General features: G+C 36.4%; 1 protein-coding gene across 3 annotated transcripts in view; it reads right to left on the reverse strand.

The window, feature by feature from the left end:
• Nucleotides 1–206: 206 nt before the first annotated feature.
• The window catches only part of LOC128217276 (host cell factor 1-like), a 28,757-nt gene continuing 4,512 nt past the window's right edge, over nt 207–24,451 (reverse strand). Inside the window, exons 6-25 of one of the 3 annotated variants that reach the window (XM_052924307.1) lie at nt 23,133–23,312; nt 22,665–22,814; nt 20,760–20,885; nt 19,575–19,634; nt 18,140–18,273; nt 17,273–17,450; nt 16,336–16,544; nt 15,672–15,839; nt 14,802–15,075; nt 14,008–14,124; nt 12,585–13,807; nt 12,310–12,433; nt 11,830–11,888; nt 9,022–9,265; nt 7,171–7,256; nt 6,760–6,912; nt 6,147–6,311; nt 5,519–5,819; nt 4,388–4,448; nt 207–4,264 (exon numbers count right to left, since the gene is read on the reverse strand). In XM_052924307.1, coding sequence (XP_052780267.1) covers nt 4,201–4,264; nt 4,388–4,448; nt 5,519–5,819; nt 6,147–6,311; nt 6,760–6,912; nt 7,171–7,256; nt 9,022–9,265; nt 11,830–11,888; nt 12,310–12,433; nt 12,585–13,807; nt 14,008–14,124; nt 14,802–15,075; nt 15,672–15,839; nt 16,336–16,544; nt 17,273–17,450; nt 18,140–18,273; nt 19,575–19,634; nt 20,760–20,885; nt 22,665–22,814; nt 23,133–23,312 — 4,076 coding nt within the window. In that variant the 3' untranslated portion in view covers nt 207–4,200. Of the gene's footprint in view, nt 4,265–4,387; nt 4,449–5,518; nt 5,820–6,134; nt 6,312–6,759; nt 6,913–7,170; nt 7,257–9,021; nt 9,266–11,829; nt 11,889–12,309; nt 12,434–12,584; nt 13,808–14,007; nt 14,125–14,801; nt 15,076–15,671; nt 15,840–16,335; nt 16,545–17,272; nt 17,451–18,139; nt 18,274–19,574; nt 19,635–20,759; nt 20,886–22,664; nt 22,815–23,132; nt 23,313–24,451 lie in introns of all 3 variants that reach the window. The other 2 variants (XM_052924306.1, XM_052924308.1) reach the window with 2 other exon arrangements.

Genomic DNA, 24,451 nt, shown 5'->3' on the forward strand with positions numbered 1-24,451 from the left:
TGTGAAAGAAAACTGCAACAGACCGATCGACCTACCGACCGCAGAGTGACTCCAATATACCCTTCAAACTTTGTTTGGCGGGGGAGGGGGGGGGGGGGGGGGGGGGGGGGGTGGGGGGTGGGGTATAAAGACAAATGGTTCCCACTTTGGTTCATTTGCCGTAATAATACACAACAAGGTGCAGAAAAAAACACATGAAAACATACATGACTAAATGAATATTTAATATGTAATATACATGATTTTTGTACAATAGATAGATGTTAGCATTTATATACATCAATGAGTTACTCTAGGACAATATCGATCATGGTTTGATATCTGGTCTACTTATGACCAAGTTTTATTCGAAAATGTACACAGTTTTACTTGGGGAAAGAGACTACTGCTGCTGTTCATAATACAATTGAAACACCTCGGCCATTTTCCATGGAAAACAACCTCGGATGTATATGGACGGTTTACAATGTCAGAATTCTTTACATTTAACTAAGCTGCAAGTAGATCACTTAACAATTTCAATTACAAGTATGCAGTTAAGCCTAAGGACTTGACTTTTAGGAATCTTAACTATTTATGCTATGGCATACATCCTACGTTGTTCTCGATGGAAAAAGGCCGAGGTAATCCAACTTAATACTCCTCAAGCGCCTAATAAACAGTGTACATGATTAAAAGCAGCCAAGTAAACTTTAAATAATATAAAAAAAGATACCTTCGTAACTGAAATGTTAAAAGCTGATTTGAAATCTGCTAATTCTACCATTTCAACATGGTAAGAAATGGTGTTGTCATTTTCGGGCTGAGATCAAAATTATCTATTTTTAGTTGTTCTTGGTTCTAGTGCATACAGTTTATGTAGTACAACAATTCAACCTTTTGGTTTGAAAGGAAGTACTTTGACAAACAATATTGTTAGACCCTTGTGTGTTATTCAGTTCAGCATTGAATTAATACAGCAATGAATCTGTCATCTCCATGATGATGATGATGATGATGATGATGATGAATTTACAGCGATGTGATTTAACATATCAAACAAATAAGGGTAATGATGATAATGATGTTGACGACGACGACGTTGATGATGTTGACGACGACGACGATGATGATGATGATGACAATGATGACGATAATGATGATGATGATGATGATGATGATGATGATGATGATAATGACAATGATGGTGATGACAACAAAGATTATGATGATGATAATATTGTTAACAATGAAAATGATAATTAGTGATAATGATGATGACAATGATGATGATGATAATGATGGTGATGACAAAGATTATGATGATGGTAATAATGATCAATGATAATGATGATGATGGTAATTAGTGATAATGATGATGATGATGAAGATGACATGTAAATGATCAAAATTTGGTTATTCAGATATCAATGAGGATTGAGAGAAATCAGTGAGTTTAATAGGATTCTTAAAATGGCTGATGAAAATGATATTATAAACATGGCATGACAAGAACTAATTCATATATTTCAGAAGGAATAAAAATATACATGAACATGTACATAAATAGAGCAACGATGAATCAATTTCTTATCAAATTTTATAGCACTTAATTATTAGTAATAAAATATTCGCATGAACATGAATTTATGACCTTCGTGAATGGGCGTAAGTATGTTTAATATCAAACTTCATCATTACATTATGAAAGTTATTTATAGTGAGCCATCCATCATTGGGATGAAAAGATGTGTTTTTGCATTTCAGATCTAACATCCATATGATTTTTCTAAGTTGAATTTATAGTGATTAATCATTATATTTTTTTTGCGAGGATTACTTCTTTATTAAGACCATAATGACGCGACTTTTATATGATTTATTCAAGGAAGTTAATAAAACAAAAATTTTACTATGATTATATAGCAGTTTTAATTATTTGTTTTTTTAAGATGCACTTTTACACCCAAATAAGATTTACCACAATTAATACAAATGATATAATATACAAAAAAGAAAGAATAAATGTAGAAAACAAGGGTTCTTAAAAGTAACACTGAGTTTAATTTGTTAAAAAACACGGTTTTTCTACCTTATGAAACGATAGTAGATCCTAGTAAATCTTTAAGCACTCACCAATCATTTAATAGTTTTGCGTTTTCAGCAGATAAATACACGGTAACAATCTTGTTATCAGTAGCTTATATTTTCCATAAATGCATTGTTAAGTAAGTAGTTAAAGGTTTATCACTCAATTTTTTTTTTGTTATACATGTGTATGTATTGATTTTGAAGAAAAGTGTCACTTTACATAACATAATGAATTTATCAAAAAAAGCTCTCAGTAAAAGATAAACAAATATTTGATTTAAACATTTTCTAACTTTACAAGTAGCATTTTTTTTGTTTTAATGATGGATGGCTCACCCTAATGGTATGTATCTGAGATATAACCGATCATGATAATGAAAAACACAAATAATGGTAAATGCTTCAACATTATGTACATGTAACTCAGACAAAAACGAACCCTTGCAGAGGTCAAATAAAAGTATACTTCGGTGAAGGCAGCGGCATTTCATCTTAAACCAAAAATAAATGGTTTGGTTAGGGTTACATCCTTTTTAAAAACACTTTGGGTGGGTATTTTTTTTTTATCAGGCTTTATAGTCATCATTAGAGAATGTTGTTCAAGTAATCTTCTGTATAAAGCTTTGAAGGTTTTAAACCATGTATTAAAATATGGTAGGGTCTGCATCTATTCTGTAGGTTCCTGTAGAGACGGGTAACCTGAACCAATTTTTTAAAATTTATTTAGGCCCTATAGTAAAAGAGGTAAAACTGTCCTTAAAGTTCAATTGATAAAGCTTGAAATGAAGTTAATACATATATAGACAAGCAGAATATTGCTTCAAACATCCTTTGAATAAATTAAACTACATTGTATTTCCAATTCTCCACAACTGCCGAAACCATAACATATTTTTCTCGACCTTTTCAAGATGAATCATGCTGCCACATAACGTTGTACCCAAAATAATTCAACTCCTAAAACAGATTCAGAAATAACAATCCATTCTGAGTATAATGCCATCAAAATATCCTTAACAACTTATTTACAAGTATGTATACACGTTAACAACCACAAAAAATTAAAACATTCATCCAATTTTACCTAGATTAAGGCCACAATTAACAGGAATGTGATTCACCAGATAAAATTATTTTAGCAATAAGATTTTGGGTACCCTTAAGTTCCCTTTTTGGGGCTGGCCTCAGAATCCAAACTGGCCTTTTCCAAGCCCTTTTAAGGGCTATCAGGCCTTCAAATTTGCTCCCTGGAGCAATTAGATCCTCAGAAATTTATAAATAGATTCTTTTATAAATCCATACCTTCGTTTTTTAGGCATGGGTTGGTAGGTGTTTTTTACTGCTTAACTCATTAATTCCAGAATAAAAACAAAAATGGCTATCAGAGACTTTACAAACATTTGAGTCGTGAATTTTTTACTAGCTGGTCAGGAACTGGCAAACAACCTTTTTATTAATTGTGGCCTAATACTCAGAAATCTATCTTTTAATTCGAGGTAAAACATCTTCTAAATTATGGCACATTTGTTCCATCGAAACTACGGTGTATTTCCCTTGTTAAAGAGCTGGTCAGGTGTATTGCTTTATATTAAGAACAACCATATATTAATATTGCCATAATAACAATAAACTTAAAACTGAACTGATCATTTTCATCCATTTTACATTAACAACATCATGCTAAAATAACAAATTTCATTCAAGGTATTTTATAGACTAAAGTCTATAGCATTTTCATTACAACAATCAGCAACTAGAAAACAGTAACATTCATTAATAGAACCAACAACAAAATGCTCTGAGACAATTTTATATACAACTTTGAAACCTTCAGTCTTAATCATAAATCAGTTAAACTTTATACATCAACAAACAAGTCGACATTAGGATGCTAAAACCTCAAATCTCAACCCCATCCATGGTTAACACATGTTGCGGTGTGAAAGCAAGATGGTGTCAAATGATCCTGATTTAATTTCACTTGCAACCTTTTTCGCTTTTCACCCCCTTATGTATTAGCAACACAATGTACATGATATATTGTGTTACATTTAATTTTGACCATCCGTTTTAGCAACACAGTGTATATATTATATTGTGGTACATTCATTTACGACCACCTGTGTGCAGTTACAAGCCTTCTTCGTCTGGTCTCATTTTCTTCATCTGAGAGAGTGCTGTTTGCAGTTGTGACCTATGAATAGAAAAAGAACACAATTAAATATTCTGAGTGTGGTTGCTGGATGTTGGGACAAAATGGTAAATGAAACCAGTTTAGAGACAGTAAATAGTGTGGCTAGTAATAAAGATAACTTACGAGTCTACAGTTCTCTTGACAGCCATCTTGGTTGCAGCAGGCACTGCTCCTTGAGCTGCGTCTAAAATGGAAAACATTAAAGATATACTTTACCTGAAGATATAAAAATCATATTATAACCAAACAAAATGATCAAACAACAGATTGACCTATGATCAAAGGAAGGTATTCAAACACAGGGTGAGAAAAGTGTGCTGCCAGACTGGTGCTCGAACCCCTAGCTTACAGGATGAGTACACTACAGACTGAGCTACTGGGCGGCTTACACACTTCTCAACACCTGTATAGGTTATGACACTGTGACAATTACTTGCCATAAATTGCTTTTCAAACTATCACACTATCTACCTCTATTGTCTCTGTTCATCAGTTTAATATAAGGTTTTACACTTGAGTTCGCCACTGTTGCCAAATGCGACAAGATCAGAAATGTTGGGACAATTTTGGCAACAACATATATTTTGATTGTCCGTATAATTTACTTTCAAAATGACATATGCAACACTGAGTTGGCTACACAAGTTAATGAACGTCTCCATTATCAAGTTCTTGACAAAATAAGTAGTCATGAGATTGGCAACATTCCCTATCTGATAAACAATTATGAGCTAATAATGAGATCATTTTCATGACTTTAATCAAAATGATGAGCTTTACAATGATGGGAATGAAGCATGCTTGTGGATTTGATTCGGGTATAAGCTACGTTTATATTCTAGAACAAGAGCGCTAACTGTCACAAAACATGCTGGTCTTAATTTTAGGAGACAAAGATTAGTGATAACGGCTGTACGTTTAGCCAAATTTAGAGAGCAGACAATGTAAATTCAGTTTTTGCCCATTCAAGGGCATAACTCTTGAGCAACTGAGCCAACATGACTGGTTATAGAACCTGACCTAGATATTCTGCCCATACATATTCTGACCAAATCTTTTGATGATGGTAAAAGACTTCTTTAAGTTATTGAAACGACAACATAAGGAACTACGATGGTAGCCCACACATATGCTGCAGGTAAAGCTACAAAAAGGTGTATTAAAAACTGAAAATGAAACCATGAATGTACCATTCATGTACTTGCTTATGAAAACTTTATAATTATACATAAAACTCCAATATTAAACCCCCACCTTGCAGCCAGCGGACTTGAGTAGCTGGGCCATAACCTTTCTCATTTCTCGCAGCAATACGGAAAATAATGGCTGGCTTCGTCGTGTAGTCAATATGTGCTGAAGAGAGACTGCTAGAGTTCACCACACACGAGGCATTAGGCCCGCAGTACACACGGACAAATGCGAGCTGGGCGGCTGTACCAGGCTTCTGTTCAACTGGTTGGGAAGAGTTTCGTACCGCAAGATAGACAGAGTACTCTGTAATCTTCCCCGCTGTGTTCTGTGGAGGTTCCCAGGATAGGTGCGCTCCGTCTGTGCTCTGATAAAGCAGAACTTAAATGTGACTAAATAATATCAATTTGCATGTATGTGAGTCAAAGTCATGGAACTTGCTTAATGTCATAGTTGTACTTGTGTGTACCAAGTTTTATGTTCTGTTTTCATATTTTAATCTATTTTTGGAGTCATGGGTAATATGAAAGGTTTTTTAACACTATTGATGGTTTAAAATGAATACCAATTCAGAGCTCCAGGTAGGCGTAAATAGCAGGGTGAGGCACCCTGCTGTGCCCTTTTGTTTGACAGAGACAATTTTAAATTCAGTAAAACCAACAATAATTGGCCTGTTACTTACAATAGAACCCACCTTGCTGATCTTGATGGCGGATGGAGCCCCTGGGTAGCCGGGCAGGCACGTCTTGAAGGCAGAGATCTCGCTCCATGGCCCCCGACCACACGCATTGATTCCTGCGACACGGAACTTGTATGCCGTGCCTGGCATCAGTTCCTGACGCTTCAACACACTGTGATCCTGAGAAGTAGAGAAAAAATGTTCATGTGAATTTAGGGATGTGATTGACCTGGCAGCTGGAGGGCTGAAACTATTTTGGGGATGGGTTCTTCGGGCAATTGGGTCCAACAAAAAAAATTATTGCGATAAAAAAAATATCAAATATTTTAATTTTAATTTTCTTGAACCCAAAATTTAATAAGTTCATGTTAAAGAACTAGAATCATTAGATTAAACTAACTTCTATTTTCATAACATGCAAACTCTTTTGTAATTATTATTTTCATTTCATCTGGCAATGCAACACAACCTGTTCCGTATAATTTCTACACAAACCCGCAATATCATGCTGGACCTCTGCCAGAAGATGATAATATTAGACTAGACACAACGGCCCTGATAATCCCGTCCTACAAGAAATAAAATCCTCAATACAAAGTATGGTATCTCTTGTTGTACATATTTCTACCTTTTTCTCCATGAGATCCACGTTATCCTGCTGGCCCTCTGCAGGCAGATGATAGTACGAAACAAGACATGACGTGCCCTTGATGATACCCACGTCAAACCACTGGTTACCATCCTTCTTAGGGGTCGTAACTGTCATCACTGTTTTCAAATCCTGTGGAAGGGATCAGTTATTTAATGTTGGGTTATGGTGCAACACATCCACTTTCACTTAACAAGATACAATTTCGCTTATTACTGCGAAACTTTAAAAAAATTTTTTTTATCAAATTTGTTTAATGCTTGAATAACATCCTATGATAGATATGCTACAAAATATTCCAAGTATGAAAGTTTTTTGCAAGTTGATATTGAGGATGAGTACCATTTTGTATATAAATGCCCATGTTGTATAGTAATTAAGCTAAAATACCTGTACAGGTCTAGCTTGCTCCTGTTTCACAGCTGTTACAGCTCCTGCAGAAGATGCTGCCGCCAGGGCCAGTGTCGCTAGCGGGTCTGTAGGTGTAAAGAAATGGGCATTTAATATAATTTAACTACGAAATAAAATATTCATTAGTGTTTCGGCTAAGTCTCTGATGATCAGATCGCCAGACAGATTCTGGTTCTATCATTTAGAAAGTATTTTACAAAAGAACACTGAAAGTTTTATTTAGTCAAAATTGTTTTTTATTAAGTGGGTAATTCAATGGTTCGCTCATGTCTAGAGACATTTATCAATTTGCACCTGGCTTATGCTGATTTAATGGTTAGTTAGCGAATATGAACAATAACTTGGCCTCAGACTCAGAAGATATTTTTTTTTTCTGTTTTTAAAATTCTTTTACAGGAGCAGATGTACAGTATACTCAACGAGTTAGACCCACTTTCCTCGCTCACTCCGAGGGATAAAGTCAATTATCGCGGGTAGTAACAAGAAATGCCGCAATGCAACGAAACCAGGTTTTTAATGATTGACAGAAGAACTTCAGCCTGTGTCTGTTTTTCTATTTTTAGTAACAGTGACCTTGACCCTAGGGACCCCAAATGCAATCCCATGAAAGGTATCCATAAACTCTTCCTATAGACCAAGTTTGGTCAAGATACATGTATGTCAACCCTAACTAAAGTTATTCATTTTTAACTGTTTTTCTATTTTTAGTAACAGTGACCTTGACCCTAGTAGGGACCCCAAACCCAATCCCATGAAATGTATCTATAAACTCTTCCTGTACACCATGTTTGGTCAAGATATGTCAGCCCTAACTGAAGTAATTTAGTTTCAACTGTTTTTCTATTTTAAGTAACAGTGACCTTGGCCTTGAACCTAGGGACCCAAATCGCAATCCCATGAAAGGTATCCATAAACTCTTTCTATAGACCAAGTTTGGTCAAGATATGTCAACCCTTAATTAAATTATTCAGTTTCATAGGTGAGTTTGACGCCGCCCGGCTGCCTGCCCGCCCGAACAACAACGTTCGCCATTCAAATAACCAGGTTTCACTATGTGAAAACCTGGTTAAAAATTGCTGTATTCCTTACAAATAATCTCTGGCCCCAATTTTGCGAAACTTGCGTAGCTTATTTCAAAAGGCCAAAATACAAACTTAAATTGAATTTTGATAAATGAAAAATGGTTTATTGTGATTATCATAATGATAATTCCTATCTAAAGTATAAAAGCTCTTAGTTAATATTATGCAATTTATTGAACACCAAAAATAGTGAGCTTAGCTTAATCCTGTTATAAGGGACTTTTTTTGAGAAATCAGGGCCAGCAATATTTACAATTTTTACTACATTTATTTTGTCAAAAGCAGTTATATTCTAGATATAATTTTGAAGTATTTAAGAAATTAGTTTTCTGAACCTGAGTCTGATGCTCAGCCTCGAAACTTAAAGATGCACTCTTACTCCCAAATCAGATTTACCACAATAAATAATATTGCTTTAATATTCCAAAGAGGGTGAATAAATGTCAAAAACAATGAGTTTATTTTGAAAACAATGCGCATTAAACACATTATTTCTACCTTATGAGACTATAGTAGACCACAGTAAATCTTGTAGCATTCACCAATGATATAATATTTTTGCATTCTCTGCTATTAAATGCACGGTTAGAATCTTGTTATCAGTAATTAATATTTTTCATAAATGCATTATTAAGTAAGTAGTTTAAGTTTTATTAAAGTCAAAATTCGTGTTTGTTATACATGTGTATGTTGATTTTGAGTGTCACTTTAAAGTGAATACAGATTCTGGACGTTGAAACTTTCTTACCATTATCAGAACTTGTAGCAGCCAAGACAGCGAGATCAGATGGCTCTGACTTTGGCATCAAAAGATCCTCTGGTTTTAATTCCGCCAGTGCACCACCGTCTGACCCTGATGTGGCGAAAATCTGGTCCGGGAGAGCTGTGGACGAGCCAAGAAGACCGACACTGCTCGCTGTGTCCAGCTGTATTGGTGTTCCATTGTGTAGGCCCGTGATTGGGTCTATACTTTGTACTGGTACGGCAACACTCTGAAACATGAACCACAAAATGAAGATATTAGACTCAAAATCTTAAGCCAAAAATTTGAAATCAGTATTTGTTTAAAAATTCAGACCAAAAGCAAGGTTTTAAAAGTGGCAAAGACCCCTGGTAAGACTGTGTTCTAGGCGGTTTTCATATTTTGAGGTACTCAACTGTTTTCAATGCATATTAAAAGCCCTAAGCTCTGATTTCAGGATTAAATCATGAACATCATCTTTAGATAATGTAATATTTTTCATAGTTTAAGCATTTACTTCAAAATCCAAGTATTCACATTTCCTTTTCTTTGAGAGAGTCGCAGAGGGTTAACAACAATCAATCAAGTCTTCACAGCTCTTTTAACTGTTTGCTATTCTGCTGAATAATCGGATTATTTCCTTTTCGGTTATATAATCACAGAGGGATATGAACAATCATTTAATAAGTTTAATGTTATTTATCATTATCACAACTTTTGTGAATCAATTTACCAGTACTACAACACATTATATTAATCAGTCTTGTCGCAAGAGTTATGAAAAGATTTGAGTTCTTTTTATGTGGCAGAAACTAAAATATAAGTCCAACTTGGTGTCTACAAACCAATCTTGCACACACCAGGCCGGTAATCAAACCTTCCCGTGGGAGGCATGGTGAAAACAGTGTGCGAACCAGTGGACTTTCATATACAGTGAGTCGAAACATGCTAGGTCTTACTCTGTTATCTCGATGTTCTGGATATGTCCAAACTTTTTCGATATTTTTTTCAGTTTAATTAATCAATTTCTTTCGTATCTCGAATGTTTGTTATTTAAAAGTATTTCCCTAGGACCCAATGATTTTGACATGACGAGTTTAACTGTACACCAGGGATGTCATTGACCTGGAAGCTGGAGGGCCGATACTATTTTGGCGATGGGTTTTAGGGCACTTTAGGCAACCAATGGGGATCAATTGATGTTAAGGGAATGTGCTTTTTTAAGCACCCTGGCTTTTAAGATGCCCTTTTGAGGGCTCTCCTAAATTCAAATTTGAATCAATCTAGATTTTCAATACCAACAACTAACAAGAGCCGTCGTAAGACAGCGTGCTCGACTACGTTGCTTTGACTTAGAAGTGAATACAATAACGATGTAATATTACCAAGTTTGGTCTCTTTATGTCAAACCTAACTTAAATTATTCGATTACATAAGGTGTCTTTGATGCTGCCCTCCCACCAGCCCGCCCAAACAATGATGCAAGTCATTCAAATATTCAAAATTTCCCATTATGAAAATGTGGTTAAGAATATACAAATATGCCTTTCAAAAGAAATAAAAAAAAAATCCAAAAAAAATCATCAAGGGCCATAATTTGTATTTAGGGTTAAAATGGAGTTATGTTTCTTGTTGTAAGATGGTCGTAAATAATTTTGAATTTTATTAAGTGCATTGAATGAACGGTATAGAAGATTTTTTTATCAAAATCCCAACTTGCCCTTAACTTTTACTTGCCTAAAACTTAAACCTAAGTCAATCAGGGGCCATAACTTTTATTAAGGATGTGAAGTTATGTAACCTCATTGGGTAACGGTCCTAAACAATTGTGTAAAGTATTAAGTCAATTGAATGAAGGGTATAGAAGTAATTAATAAATATCCCAACTTACCCTAAAACTTTAACCAAAGTTCCATAGTCAATCAGGGGCCATAATTTGTATGAAAGATAATATGGAGTTATCTAACCTCATTATGTGATGGTTCTGAACAACTGTGTGAAGTATTAAGTCAATTGAATGAATGGTATTGGAGTTAAAAGTGAAAATCCCAACTTGCCCTAAAACTTTAACCTGCCCTAAAACTTTAAACTAAGTCAATCAGGGGCCATAACTTGTATTAAGAATAATATGGAATTATGTAACCTCATTGGGTGATGGTCCTGAACAACTATGTGAAGTATTAAGTCAATTGAACAAAGGGTATAGAAGTTATTAATAAATATCCCAACCTGCCCTAAAACTTTAACCTTAGTTCCATAGTCAATCATGGGCCAAAATCTGTGAAAAGAATAATATGGAGTTATCTAACCTCATCATGTGATGAACATCGGCCCTGAACAACTGTGTGAAGTATTAAGTCAATTGAATGAAGGTATTGGACTTTTAAGTGAAAATCCCAATTTGCCCTAAAATTTAACCGGACGCCGACGCCTGGCCGAGTAGTATAGCCCACCTTTTCTTCAAATAGCCGAGCTTAAAAAGTAACTACCAATAGCAAACACTTTTTTTTTGGTGCCTGGTGCCATTAAGATGGGGTGAGAGTGGTCTAGTGGTATAGGTACCCGCCTCTCGCCCAAAAGGTTGTAGGTTCGATCCCAATCTGGGTACTCTCTCATTGCCTCTCAAAAGGACACTACTGGTTTCTACACAGGAAGCAAACTCGAACGTGGTTCTACAAGCTATCTCGAAAGTGATTCTATAAGCTATCAGCTTTCATCTCAACTGAACTTTAAATAAATTAGTATAAACCATTAGATCTACAAAAATATGCAAACAAATCACATCCCCGTACATTCAATTCAATACAAACTTACCTGAGGATGTTCTGCAGTATCCATCGGCTCTTCCTTGATATCAGGTTTGGGTTCTTCAGCTGGAGCATAACAAGTTAGACTAATTAATCCATTTTCCATTTATAACTCAATTATTATTATTATTGCCAGAGCTTCAGGCCTTGTTACCATTTTTCTGACCAAATTTGGTGATGATTGGACAAAATACTTCGTGAGTTATTGATCAGACAGATTTTAGGTTATTCCTATAATTAAAGGGTGGTAACTCTCGAGTGACAAGAGTGATATGGCTGGTTATCAAACTTGTCTGAGATATTATGCCCATACACATTCTGACCAAATTTGGTGAAGATTGGACAAAGGCGTCTAAACATATTGACCGGGACAAAATACTGGACAAACTTAGGTCTCGTTCTATCAACGGGCATTTGAAAATAAATACAATGAAACATATTTTAGTCCCACTATCTTCAAAAAAGGCTTCATTAACATTACACCCACCAGTTTCTGGTTGCTGTTCAAGTGGTGAACTCTCGGCCCCTGTAACTCCCTGATCTCCTTCCGTTCCTATGGAACCATCCCCAGCTTCCATAGAAACCATAGCAACCTGGTCTTCTTCACCACCCTATTTAATAAGAATAATTATTATTTTTATCGATCTACATGGCCCAAATTCTCGAAATATCTTTAGAATTGAGCTTAGCTCTTTGAGACTCTTTTGAACCATTTATTTGTAGAAAAAAACGCAGAGAAAACAAAACATGATCAGAATTTACCTCTGGTATGGGAGATTCTTCAGCTGCCTGCTGTTGTTGTAACCCTTCTGTTATTGGCGCATTAACTGATTCCTCGCCATCTTGGTTTTCTTGCTGTTCCTGCTGTTCCGCTTCCTCTTGCGGAGGTGGAGTGCCACAGTGTATTCCATCATCACAAGTACCCTGTGGTGGTGGCGTGCCACAGTGTATACCATCAGAACATGCTCCAGTGTTTTCTTGCGGTGGTGGAGTGCCACAGTGTATTCCATCATCACAAGTACCCTGTGGTGGTGGCGTGCCACAGTGTATACCATCAGAACATGCTCCAGTGTTTTCTTGCGGTGGTGGAGTGCCACAGTGTATTCCGTCATCACAAGTTCCTTGTGGCGGTGGTGTGCCGCAGTGTATTCCATCGGAACATGCTCCAGTGTTTTCTTGTGGAGGTGGTGTGCCACAATGAATTCCGTCAGTGCAAGGTGGTGGGGTACCACAATGAATACCATCATCACAAGTACCTTGAGGCGGTGGTGTGCCGCAGTGTATACCATCAGAACATGTACTGTCTTTAATTGGTTGAAAATGAGTATCTTCTGAGGGGGGTGGTGTGCCGCAGTGTATTCCGTCAGTGCAAGGTGGTGGTGTTCCACAGTGTATTCCGTCAGTACAGGGTGGTGGCGTGCCACAGTGTATTCCATCGGTGCAAGGTGGTGGTGTGCCACAGTGTATTCCGTCAGTACAAGGTGGTGGCGTGCCACAGTGTATTCCGTCAGTACAAGGTGGTGGCGTGCCACAGTGTATTCCGTCAGTACAGGGTGGTGGCGTGCCACAGTGTATTCCGTCAGTACAAGGTGGTGGCGTGCCACAGTGTATTCCGTCAGTACAAGGTGGTGGTGTGCCACAGTGAATTCCATCAGTACAAGGTGGTGGCGTGCCACAGTGTATTCCGTCCGTACAAGGTGGTGGCGTGCCACAGTGTATTCCGTCAGTACAAGTTCCGTCACCTGAACCATCAGCCGGTGTTTCAGAAGTTTCCATAACAACTGGGGCCGCCGCAACCTGTCCCTGGGGTGTTATGGTAATCTGAACAGGTTTTGACTGCGATGCTGAGCCAGATTGGAAATGACTGGCCCCGGTGACTACGGTGAAATTTGATTGGTTGCTAAGAAAGGTGGGCGTGGTGCCGGTTGCTGAGGAGATCAATTGAGATGCAGGGATGGTTTTGATAATGGTGTTTCCTGATCCTCCTGAAAAACAAAATTTTGAGAAAAAAAATTCTAGCAAACAATATGAAGGAATTCGTCTAAAAAATATGCTAGCTCCCTGCCATAATGTTAGATTTTGATTTCTGATGACCCCAGCGCTACAGCTTATGTGTATAATCGCAATAACTGGGTTGAGGGTGCCATAATAATACAAATGCATAAAACAATACTGCATTACATACCTGGTGTTGTGGTAACTATGGTGATGTTAGACCTGGAAGTGGCTTGTGAGACGACATGCGGAGATTGGACCACGCCTTGCTGTAGGGCCGACACATTGATAGTCTTAGCATGACCAGCTGAGGAAAAAACATGTAAAACCTTAAAATACCATTTAAAAGACAAATATTTTAAAGATAACTGGTGCAAAACAGTTATCGAGGTTAGAATGGATAAAAACAAAATTCTGAAACTTTAAGCCAGAGTTGAGCCTAAGACTGCATTTATACATATCTGAACTGGGTTGTGTTTTGTTGAAAAACTCACAGAAATCTGTGAATCTGCATACAATATTCACCACTAAGTAATACGATAGTTACTGTTAAGGAACTTGCTTTCGATCGCTATTATTACTAGAACATTTTGCATTTTTATAGCTGTATTTTGACCCCCTTAAAGGTGCCTTTATTCTATGAAATGACACTGTGATCAATAGCCAGATGATATTTCATTTTTGAAATGCCTAAAGATTTTGCATTGTTGAAAACTTATATTAAAATTATACATACACACTTTACATATCTGGCAGTGGCAACCTAATAAAACTTCAATGAAACACAATTTCTAACATTTTCTGCCAAATTCATTATGTTCAATTTCTTCAAAGCCCGATTCGATGTGCCCTTATTACCATTAGCAACCTGTCCCTTTTTTGCAGCACCCAGTCCTTTTTATTTCAATCCATGCTAAAACCCTACTATAAAAATCACCAACAATCCCTCCCCACCCCCAATTCCAAAAACAAAAATTCACTCACCAACAGCAGAAGCAAGAGAGGATGACCCAGCAGTGACTGCAGAGCTGCCCTGTGGACTGACCACAATAAACTGTGTATTGCCCTGACCAGCGATCTTCGGCATGGAGGAGAGGATCTTTGTAGGGGTCTGCCCGGCACCTACACCCCCTTTAGGGGCTGCTATGACAATGGTTTTGGCCCCTGTGGATGTGGTTTGAATGCTTGCCTGTCCGGCCTTCATTGATGACAGCATGGAAGATGGGATGGTACGAATGACTGTCTTTGTCTGTGTTTGCTGCAAAAATGTTCACAATGTTTTCTCCTACTTTTTTGTTCAAGTTCTACAGCACCAAAGAAAAATTTATCAAAATTAATGCGGTTGTAACTGGCTTAAAATATGCCGCAACAATACTGTTTACACCAATGACCATGGGTATTGGATTGAAATATGGTGTGACTTGTTCTTGGAAAAGTTTGACTATTTAGAATAACAAAATATAACAGTGATAAAAAATTTGATTTTACATACTTTTCAATAATTCAAATACAAATACATTTACAGGGCTTTAAAGCTGCACTCTTGCAGATTGACCGTTTTGAAAACTTTTTGTCTTGGAATCAGCCAATTTTGCATAAATGTATGAAAAACGGTGATATAAGACTGCCGATAAATGATCGGTTCCCAGTTTTAAATATTAATGCTCGAAAATTGATGTTTTAAGACAAAAAGCATTACTGTTACTTTAAAAAATGAAAAATTTGGCCTATATGACTGATTTGAAAACACTGATGCCAAAATCAGCTGATTCTGAGACAAAAAATGAAATAGTTATCAAATCGGTCTATCTGTGAAAGTGTAGCTTTAAGTCATTTATCCACACCCTTACTCACCCCTGCGGGTCTTGCGCCTTGTGGTTGTACAGAACTGAGCCCGATGATGTTCGATGGTGTCTGTCCTGACTGACTTGTGATGATCGCTGTTGGTTTGCCTTGGCCCCCAGCCTGAGATGTGACCAGCTTCACTATGGTGGCTCCTTGTGGGAGGGTCCCGCCTTTGGTCTGAAATTAACAATGATTACCTATGTTAAGCTGTTTGGGCCAAATATATAATTTAAAGTACATAAGGAAGAATTTGGAAGAATATTACTCCCTAAAAATATTCTCTCAAAACATTGTAAATGACTTCTTGGATGTACAAAAACTTACACTATGTCGGAAAAAACTTCCAAAAGTAAAGGGTTGCAAGTTCAGAATATCAAAACCTGGTGAAAATGTTACATTATGGCAACATTTTCAATAAGTCATTAACTATAATGAATTCTTAAATACAATTTTGTGAAAATTGCGAGTTATAATTACAAATTATTTATATTTTAACGTATCTACATGTTGTTGGTAAATAGTGGAAAATTCTCAAGAGTTCAGGAGGCGAAAACTTCAGAGGAAAAAACTTTCAATACTAATGTCAAGGTAGTTCATACTTCCAAGTTTTAAATTCTTAATGAAACTCTTGGACTTTAACCAATACTTCAATTATTAGACAAGCAACACTCACCGTAGCCACTGTCATGCCTTGCGATGTTTTCACCAATGTGACAATCTGTGGCTGGCCGCCTCCACTCCCTGATGTTACATTGCCTGCTTTATGCACTGTTATGATCTGTTTAGAGCCTGGAGTCAGTGTTGCCCCGCTAGCTGCGCGGATTATGGTACTGCCAGGTGGGGCTACTCGAATCGTCTGGTTTCCACTGAATGTGGTGCCAGCTGGAACGAATTAAATTTTACTACATGATAGATTATAACCCAAATCTAATGGTAATCACACACAAATTGAAATTACCTACAAATAAAAGAATTTTTTAATTTATCCTTCAATGTCAAAATTGATTTACTCAACCTTTTTAATACTGGTATTTTATTTTGTAGACTGGTTAACCAATCTCTCCCACCAATTTTTTTTATTATATCCAGAGAATATTTAAAGGGACTGTGTACACACCAGATTGGCACCAAAAAAATACTTTTTTTCTGTAAAGAATCTCAGGACAATTATTTAATGAAATGATTGATATCATAATTGTAAAAGAATACCAAAATGTAAAAAAAAAAAAATAGAGTGGGAGACCGGGTTCGAACCGGTGTCGCCAAAATTGCAGTCCAGTGTTGTATCCAACTGTGCTACGAAGGCTTACCCTATATGGTTGGAATATTTGGTAATATCACGTGATAACATTGATTAGCCAACCACGCATAAGGAATGCATTCTACTAGGTAGACATATCTAGTAATCTTTTTTAATGGAAAAATACGAAAAAAACTGCGAAAAATAAATTAATTGTAAACTATGTGGTACTTCAGTTAGTAAGTTTCAATGCATTGTACACATCGATACCAAGTTTATGTCAGTTTTCGACAATTTTCTTTTCTTTTTTTCCGCTATTTCATAACATGGAGTACAGTCCCTTTAAGAGAAATCAATCCAAGCCACTTACAAATCTGTCTTGACACGGGTGTAACTTTCATGCCCTGTGGTGTAACAATGGTTGGAGTGACCACTTTTATTCCCGAATTCTGTGATGTAAGGACTTGTTGCTGCGTTGTACCAGGGATTTTCTGGGTAGCGGCAGCAGCTGCAGCAAGTGCTGCAATACCGGTCATTCCACCACTTGTCTGAAGAACAAACACATATGTAATGGAATCACAGATGAGAACTATTTAGAAATTATTCTCATGTACAGTATTAGAAGCAAATAAATTCATATTTTGTTATAATAGCTGTACTTATCAGTAGACAAAAAAATCGTAAGTGTTCCTCGTAAGGATAAAAACTTCATAAACTGATGGCAAGGAAGTTCAAACTTCAAACTCTTCAGAGAAGCCTTGTACGGCCCTTATTCAGGTCTTGAAGTGTGCCTAATTTAACCACAATCATCCCCTACCTTGGCGAAACTCTGTACAATCTGCCTTATTCCTGACTGTTGCTGTATAATTTGGCATGAGCCAGTTTTATTGGCCCCTGATAGCATCTGTACTGTGATAGCCCCCGATGAACTCATTTTTAACCTAAACACCACTCACCATAGTAGAACTCTGCACAATCTGCCAGATTCCTGACTCTTTGTGCATTATTTAACACGAGCCCGTTTTATTGCCTCTGATAGAGTCTGTACTGTGGTAGGCCCCCGATATACTCCATTTTAACCATATCATCATTTACTGTAGCAGTGCTCTGGACAATTTGCCTGATCCCTGCCTGCTGCTGTATAATTTGACATTAGCCCGTTTTATTGCCCCTGACAGCATCTATACTGTTATAATGAGGCCCTAATGTACTCAATTTTAACCTAATCACCACTCACCGTAGCAGTGCTCTGGACAATCTGCCGGATTCCTGCCTGCTGCTGTATAATTTGAGGTGAGCCTGTTCGCATTGCCCCTGACAGGGTCTGTACTGTGATGGGACCCCTGATCTGCGGTCGTGTCATGCTGGTCACTGAAATGTAGAAATGGGAATTCAATGCCTAAGAATTTTTTAGGAGTAATACAAGAGCAGAAATGAAGCTTCAGGTATATGGAAATTGAAACCTGAAAGAAAAATCTTAATAAAACATTGAACTTCTCACTGCTTAAATTTACATAAAATGTTTTCCTCAAAATTACATAAATTGTTTTACTCAATGTAATACGTACATTAATGTATGTAGTTTGTAATGACATGTGTTGCTTGATCTCATTCAGGATCAAATGGATTTCTTTAAGCAACCAGAAAATTTATCATTTAATTAACTTACTTATCACCTGACATTCTAAGCATAAAATATATTATTATTTTTCCAATATTCTTTAACAAAATAGTATTTTAAAAATTGCATTATTATGATATCTGATACATATAAAACCATTATAAAGTAGTTGTGGTGAAAATTCAATTGAATATGTATTGTAAAATAATTATATGATTTAAAAAAAAATGGATCATGCACAGTTATTACAATTTGAAGAAGCACATATTTTATTTCCGACATCACAATTGCCTTCCCTTGTACAAGAGTATCACTCATGCTCTAAACTATTAATACTGGCTAAACAATAATAAAGCATACAATAAGAAATAACCCAACCAGGGCTTTCGTTAAAGGACGTTTGGGAGTATACAATGTATTTCTTCATAGAAATGGGTTAAAACTTCCAAAGTTGAAAACTTGATGAAAGTTCAAAATATCAAAAACTGGTGTCAATATTACTTATATGGTCAATTGTGACCGTCACAATTTCAATCAGTCTTGATGTAAAATGAATTTTTATAATATACATCTGTGAATTTGGCAAGTACCGTAATAGTTGCAAATTATTTGATTTTTATTATTTCAAGGCAGTTGAAAATAAGTGGAAAAAAAATTGTATTCAGGAAACTTTAACTTCCAAATTTCAGGGAAAAACTTCCAATACATTGATGTTCCAATTTCAAATTCCTAATTGAAGCTCTGCCCAACACAAATTCCCATTACCAATTTTGTCTCTAGTTTCCAAAATGCAGTCAGCCTAGGCTACCTCAGGCAAGACCACAACGGTCTTCTTTGTTAAGCAGACAAATGAAAAACAATTTTGATACAATATAGATTCCCATACTCAAGATCTACCAAATTTCTTTTGTTAGTAAAATTACACTATAATGCATGCAATTATACTCTCCAGCATACGATGACTAAACCCGACTTACATATTAACATGCAAGCAATTTCCACAAGATACAAGTATAATGGTCGAATACACATTTATCGTGCAAGATAGTACCTCTAATTGTGTGAGGAGAGGCTCCGGCTAATTGGCCTCCGAGAGTTCGAATCTGAGTAACTAAGATTAGAAATTTTGCATATATTAGAATCCACCTAAAAACATGAACAGTAGATTTGCACAAAGTTTTAAAGAATACAGATGCGTAACTAAGATTAGAAATTTTGCATAAATTTGAATCCATCTAAAAACATGAACAGTAGATTTGCACAAAGTTTTAAAGAATACAGATGCATAACTAAAACCAGAAATTTTGCATATATTAGAATCCACCTAAAAACATGAACAGTAGATTTGCACAAAGTTTTAAAGAATACAGATGTAGCTATGGACCACTGAAGTTTAAAATGTCGAAGAAAAATCAGAAATTAGATCGTGATGTCAAATTAGATTTGAAGAACATAAAGAGCAGCTAAGTAAGTAATAGGATAAACATGAAAATCTTAAGATTTCATCTCAACATAAACAACACTTCAGAACTTTTAATTGTTATACCACGGACAATGAGAGATCAAGGACCTCATTCCTGAAAATTTTGTTCCATTATGAGGTATACAGGCTCAAATCAAGGTTAAAGGGTTAAGACCTCTGTTAAAATTTAATCAAATTTAATATCAATTCTGAACACTGCAAAATTCTTGCTTCCAAACTGGTGATGAAATTCACACTAGCCTGAAGGTACAACTAACAAACAAAATTCCGGACAATTCAATTTACTTATATATTTCTTAATGAGTCATGCGTGTATGCTCAATGCTTCTTTTACATACAAATATAGGAATATGGGCTAGTGCTATAATGATTTTTCCTGGTGTGATTACCTGCCTTCTAAAGGCTGTGTCCCCTTGCGAAAAAAATGTTCATTTGGAAAATCATAATATTTTCCCAATTTGATATATATACATATTCTGTTCATGAATAAAAAGGCAATGTATTTACTGGAAAAAAAAAATCTTGACAAGATTAGCTTTTCAGCACAATGTATTGATATACATACAAACTTATAACCATGTAAAAGCCCTATTATATTAGCCATTTTTAAATGATTTTGTACTTTTCCCTAAGTATTATTCCAAATTTTGAAGGCACAGGTGGTGAAAATAATTTCCAAAAAAATCACTGTGCTTGAAAGTCCCATTAAAAATCGCCCCGCCCCCTCCAAATCTGACTTGACATTCCACTCACCTGGTACTTGCTGCCTGACCACTTGGGCTACGGGTGTGTTTGTTTGAAGAACCTGGGGCTGTTGTGTCTGTTGAACCGGTTGTGAAACTGGCAGTGCCTTGACTAAAGGATTAGCAACCGGTGTAGCTGTAAGTGTAAGATAGCAGTCATCAAAATCCAGAATTTGAGCACATCTGGGAAGCAGTTTAACAGTGCTGCTTGTGCCAATTTTGACCACAGAGATAGTGTTTGCGACCAAAATATGATGCGTCGCTGACAATCGATTTTAAGACATTAAAAAAACAAATTTAAACTAGAAAATCATTATTTTGGGCATTTTTTTCTATTAATGATTATTTGATCTGTAACAATTATGAAGTAAGGCTTAAAACATTGCAATATGACTGATTTATGTTCAATTCATTCGTTAAATTTGTTTGGGACAAAAGCTGATAGCTTATACACTGGAATCTGTCAATTTCTAGATAGAAGTCAGAAATCAGGTCCAATTTATGAGGCAATGAGAAAGTTCCCCCTGGAGGGAGTCAAACCGAAAAACCTCTTGGGTGAGAGGCGGACACTTATACCTTTCTCTAGACTCACCTACTTAAAGCTGAGCAATCTCACTGATTGACTGTTTTGAAAACTGTTTATTTTTTGTCTTTGAATAAGCCAATTTAAATTTTTGCAAATATCTGAAAACTAGTGTTAAAAGACTGGTGACAAAATATCAGATTGCAGTTTTTCGTTGAAAAGTTGATTTTCTACTATAAAAATTAGGGATGCAAACGAATATTCGAATATTCGATCAAAAGAATGATATTCAAATATTAAAATCGGTATTCGAATATTCGTTTATTTTTTACTTTTTTCTAAATTTTGTTCCATCTTGAACATTTATTTAACATTTATATTTAAAGATTAAAACGCTCTAATTTACCCTCGTTTCGTCAATACACCCACGCATGTCACCAATTATCGAGGCGCGAGCATCTAGACAATACACAGTGGCGCGTCAAGTGTCAATTAAGGCCCATCATCATGGCGAAATAAACAAATAATTTTACGTGTGCCGTCCCCTGCCAATTAGCGGCAATGAAATAAATAAAGTTGAAAGGGGATTGGAACCTATTTTAAACGATGCCAATTAAGGGTTCGTCATGTCAGCAATAACACAAAATATTTCTTTTGTATGTCAATTAAACTGAGCAATGTAGCTAAAATCGCACTGAATATAATGCGCATAAAATTTAATGTCCATCATTCCTTGTGAATAAGCTCTCTCGAACTGTTCGTTAAAATCTAAATATGTTGTTTTCTTTATCTTTATTGGTATAAAAACAAGTAACAAACGAAAGACGGGTACAAAATAATAACAAGTCGACGGAAACCAGACCGTGAACGGTGAAGATGCCATGACCTTGACTTTTGATATATCGACGTAGTTTTTGTAATGAAACAATATGACATACTAGTATAATTCTAGATAACATATGCAAAGTTATTTTGAAATTGCACAATAAAGCCACTACACGTATTACAGACGACGTCATACAATCCGACATCAATAAAATTATTCGGCAAATGTCATACCGGAAGTCATTATTTGGAACGCAAATGATCGATGCAATATAGAAGTTTTTAGACAATCTTGCCTGTGATCGAATATTCGAATATTCGATCAAAAGAATTACCGAATATTCGAATATCAATTTTGCCATTCGTTTGCATCCCTAATAAATATTAATACTGCGATCTGATTTTTTGTCAGCTGTTTTATGACACTGGCTTCTAGACATTCACTGTATGAGAGTGCAGTTTTTATATAATTTTGTTTTCATATCAGTTTTTTTTTCCTGGCACTATCAATAACCTGGACATGTATTTTACAATTACACCATTGGTCAACTTGATCTTATAACCAACCTGTGGGTGTTGGTGTCTGCGCTGGCACGAGGTCATATTTCTGCAGCTGTAGGAGATAGGCGTCAGCAGTTGGCACAGACCCCCAGCAAACCTCCAGGGCGTTAGTGCTCGCTCTCACTAGCTGTACTCTAGATGGTGCAGGTGGCTTTTCTATTAATTCGAAATACAAGGATTACTTTATATTCAATGTTTCTGCAGCTGTTCAAGATGTGTGTTTATTCCTATCTTTTCAATAAACAAGTTCATGCAATGAAAAAAGCAATGTTTGGGAACAATTGATTGGAACCCAGAAACACACCTCAGTCAATTCATAAATAGCCAAGACGTTATGGTGGAATTTTGATATTCATGTATTAAAGAGTGTCCCTAGTCTTTTCTCCAATGATATACATATTCCGTATAGTATTTATAGTAATAATAAAGCAAAGGTTCCGATGATGCAAATACCTCTATCAGTCACAACCTTACCTGTTTCTAGAAACCAGAGGTCCTTAAAGCAGACTTGGTTATTCCAGGCCTTCCTGTAGCCGTCACGCCCACTCCAGATGTACAGACGTGTGTGTATGGCCACGGAACAGTGGCCAGCCCGGGCCCGTGGGAGGGCGTCCTCAAATACTTCCATGGCTAAAGGCTCCCATGTCATTGTGTCTTTGAAAAGTTGAAAACATTGGTTATATTTAGTTAAAAAAATTAATGTACATTCCGTAAGTACAAACGTGTGTGTGTGTGGCTGCGGAACAGTGGCCAGCTCAGGTGCAAAGGTATTAAATTATAACTTTTCGAATTTAAATGTTCAACAAAAATTTTATGAAACATAATTACATGTATATTTTCCAACTTAGATATTATTTGGATTTATTTCTTAACCATACAAGTTTATATTAAGATGAATATCAATATTTTCACCTGAACTCTTCCTTTTTAAAAATCCTCACAATGTACAAAGCTTAGTGTAAATACATTAATTGTATACATGTTCTAAATCATAGTTGTAAATAATTATTAACAAGAGATGTTTGTCAAACATTATGCCCCCCTGAGCGCCATGTTGTCAGGATTATATGGACAATTGAATGAAATATGCATGGACCGAAATGACAGCTGATTTGTCGCTAACATTGTATGCCGTTGAGGCAGTTTTAAGATTATGACCATTCAAAGTTTGAGGATAGAGTGTGTTATGACCGTGACCTTTGACCTCAAAATCCATAGTAGTCATCAGCTGGTCACCAAAATTCTAAATGTTAAGTTTAAGGGCCATGGGTGCAGGCATTAACAAGTTATCACACAGACAAGCATTTTTTGTTCAAGGTCACTGTAACCTTGACCTTTGATCCAATGACCCCTTAAATCATAAGGGGTCATCTACAGGTCAGACACAACTCCAAGTAAAGTTTGAGGGCCATGGGTGCAGGCATTGTCCAATTATCACTTGAAACATTTTCGCATTCAAGGTCACTGTGAACCTGACCTTTGACCCAATGACTCATAAAATCAATAAGGGTCATCTCCTGGTCAGGCCCAACTTACATGTCAAGTTTGATGATCAAAGATTCAGGCATTGTTGAGATATCACTGGGAGAAGATTTGTTAACTTTTTTGCGTTAAAGGTTACTGTGACCTTGACCTTGGCCTGATGACCCCCAAAGTCAAGAGGGGTCATCTACTGGGCAGGCCCAACCTTCATGTCAAGTTTGATGACCATAGGTCCAGGAATTGTCGAGTTCGCTTTCAAGGTCACTGTGACCTTGACCTCTGACCCCTGAAATCAATAGGGGTCATCTACT

This window comes from Mya arenaria, chromosome 14, assembly GCF_026914265.1.
Source record: "Mya arenaria isolate MELC-2E11 chromosome 14, ASM2691426v1".
Taxonomy (NCBI): domain Eukaryota; kingdom Metazoa; phylum Mollusca; class Bivalvia; order Myida; family Myidae; genus Mya; species Mya arenaria.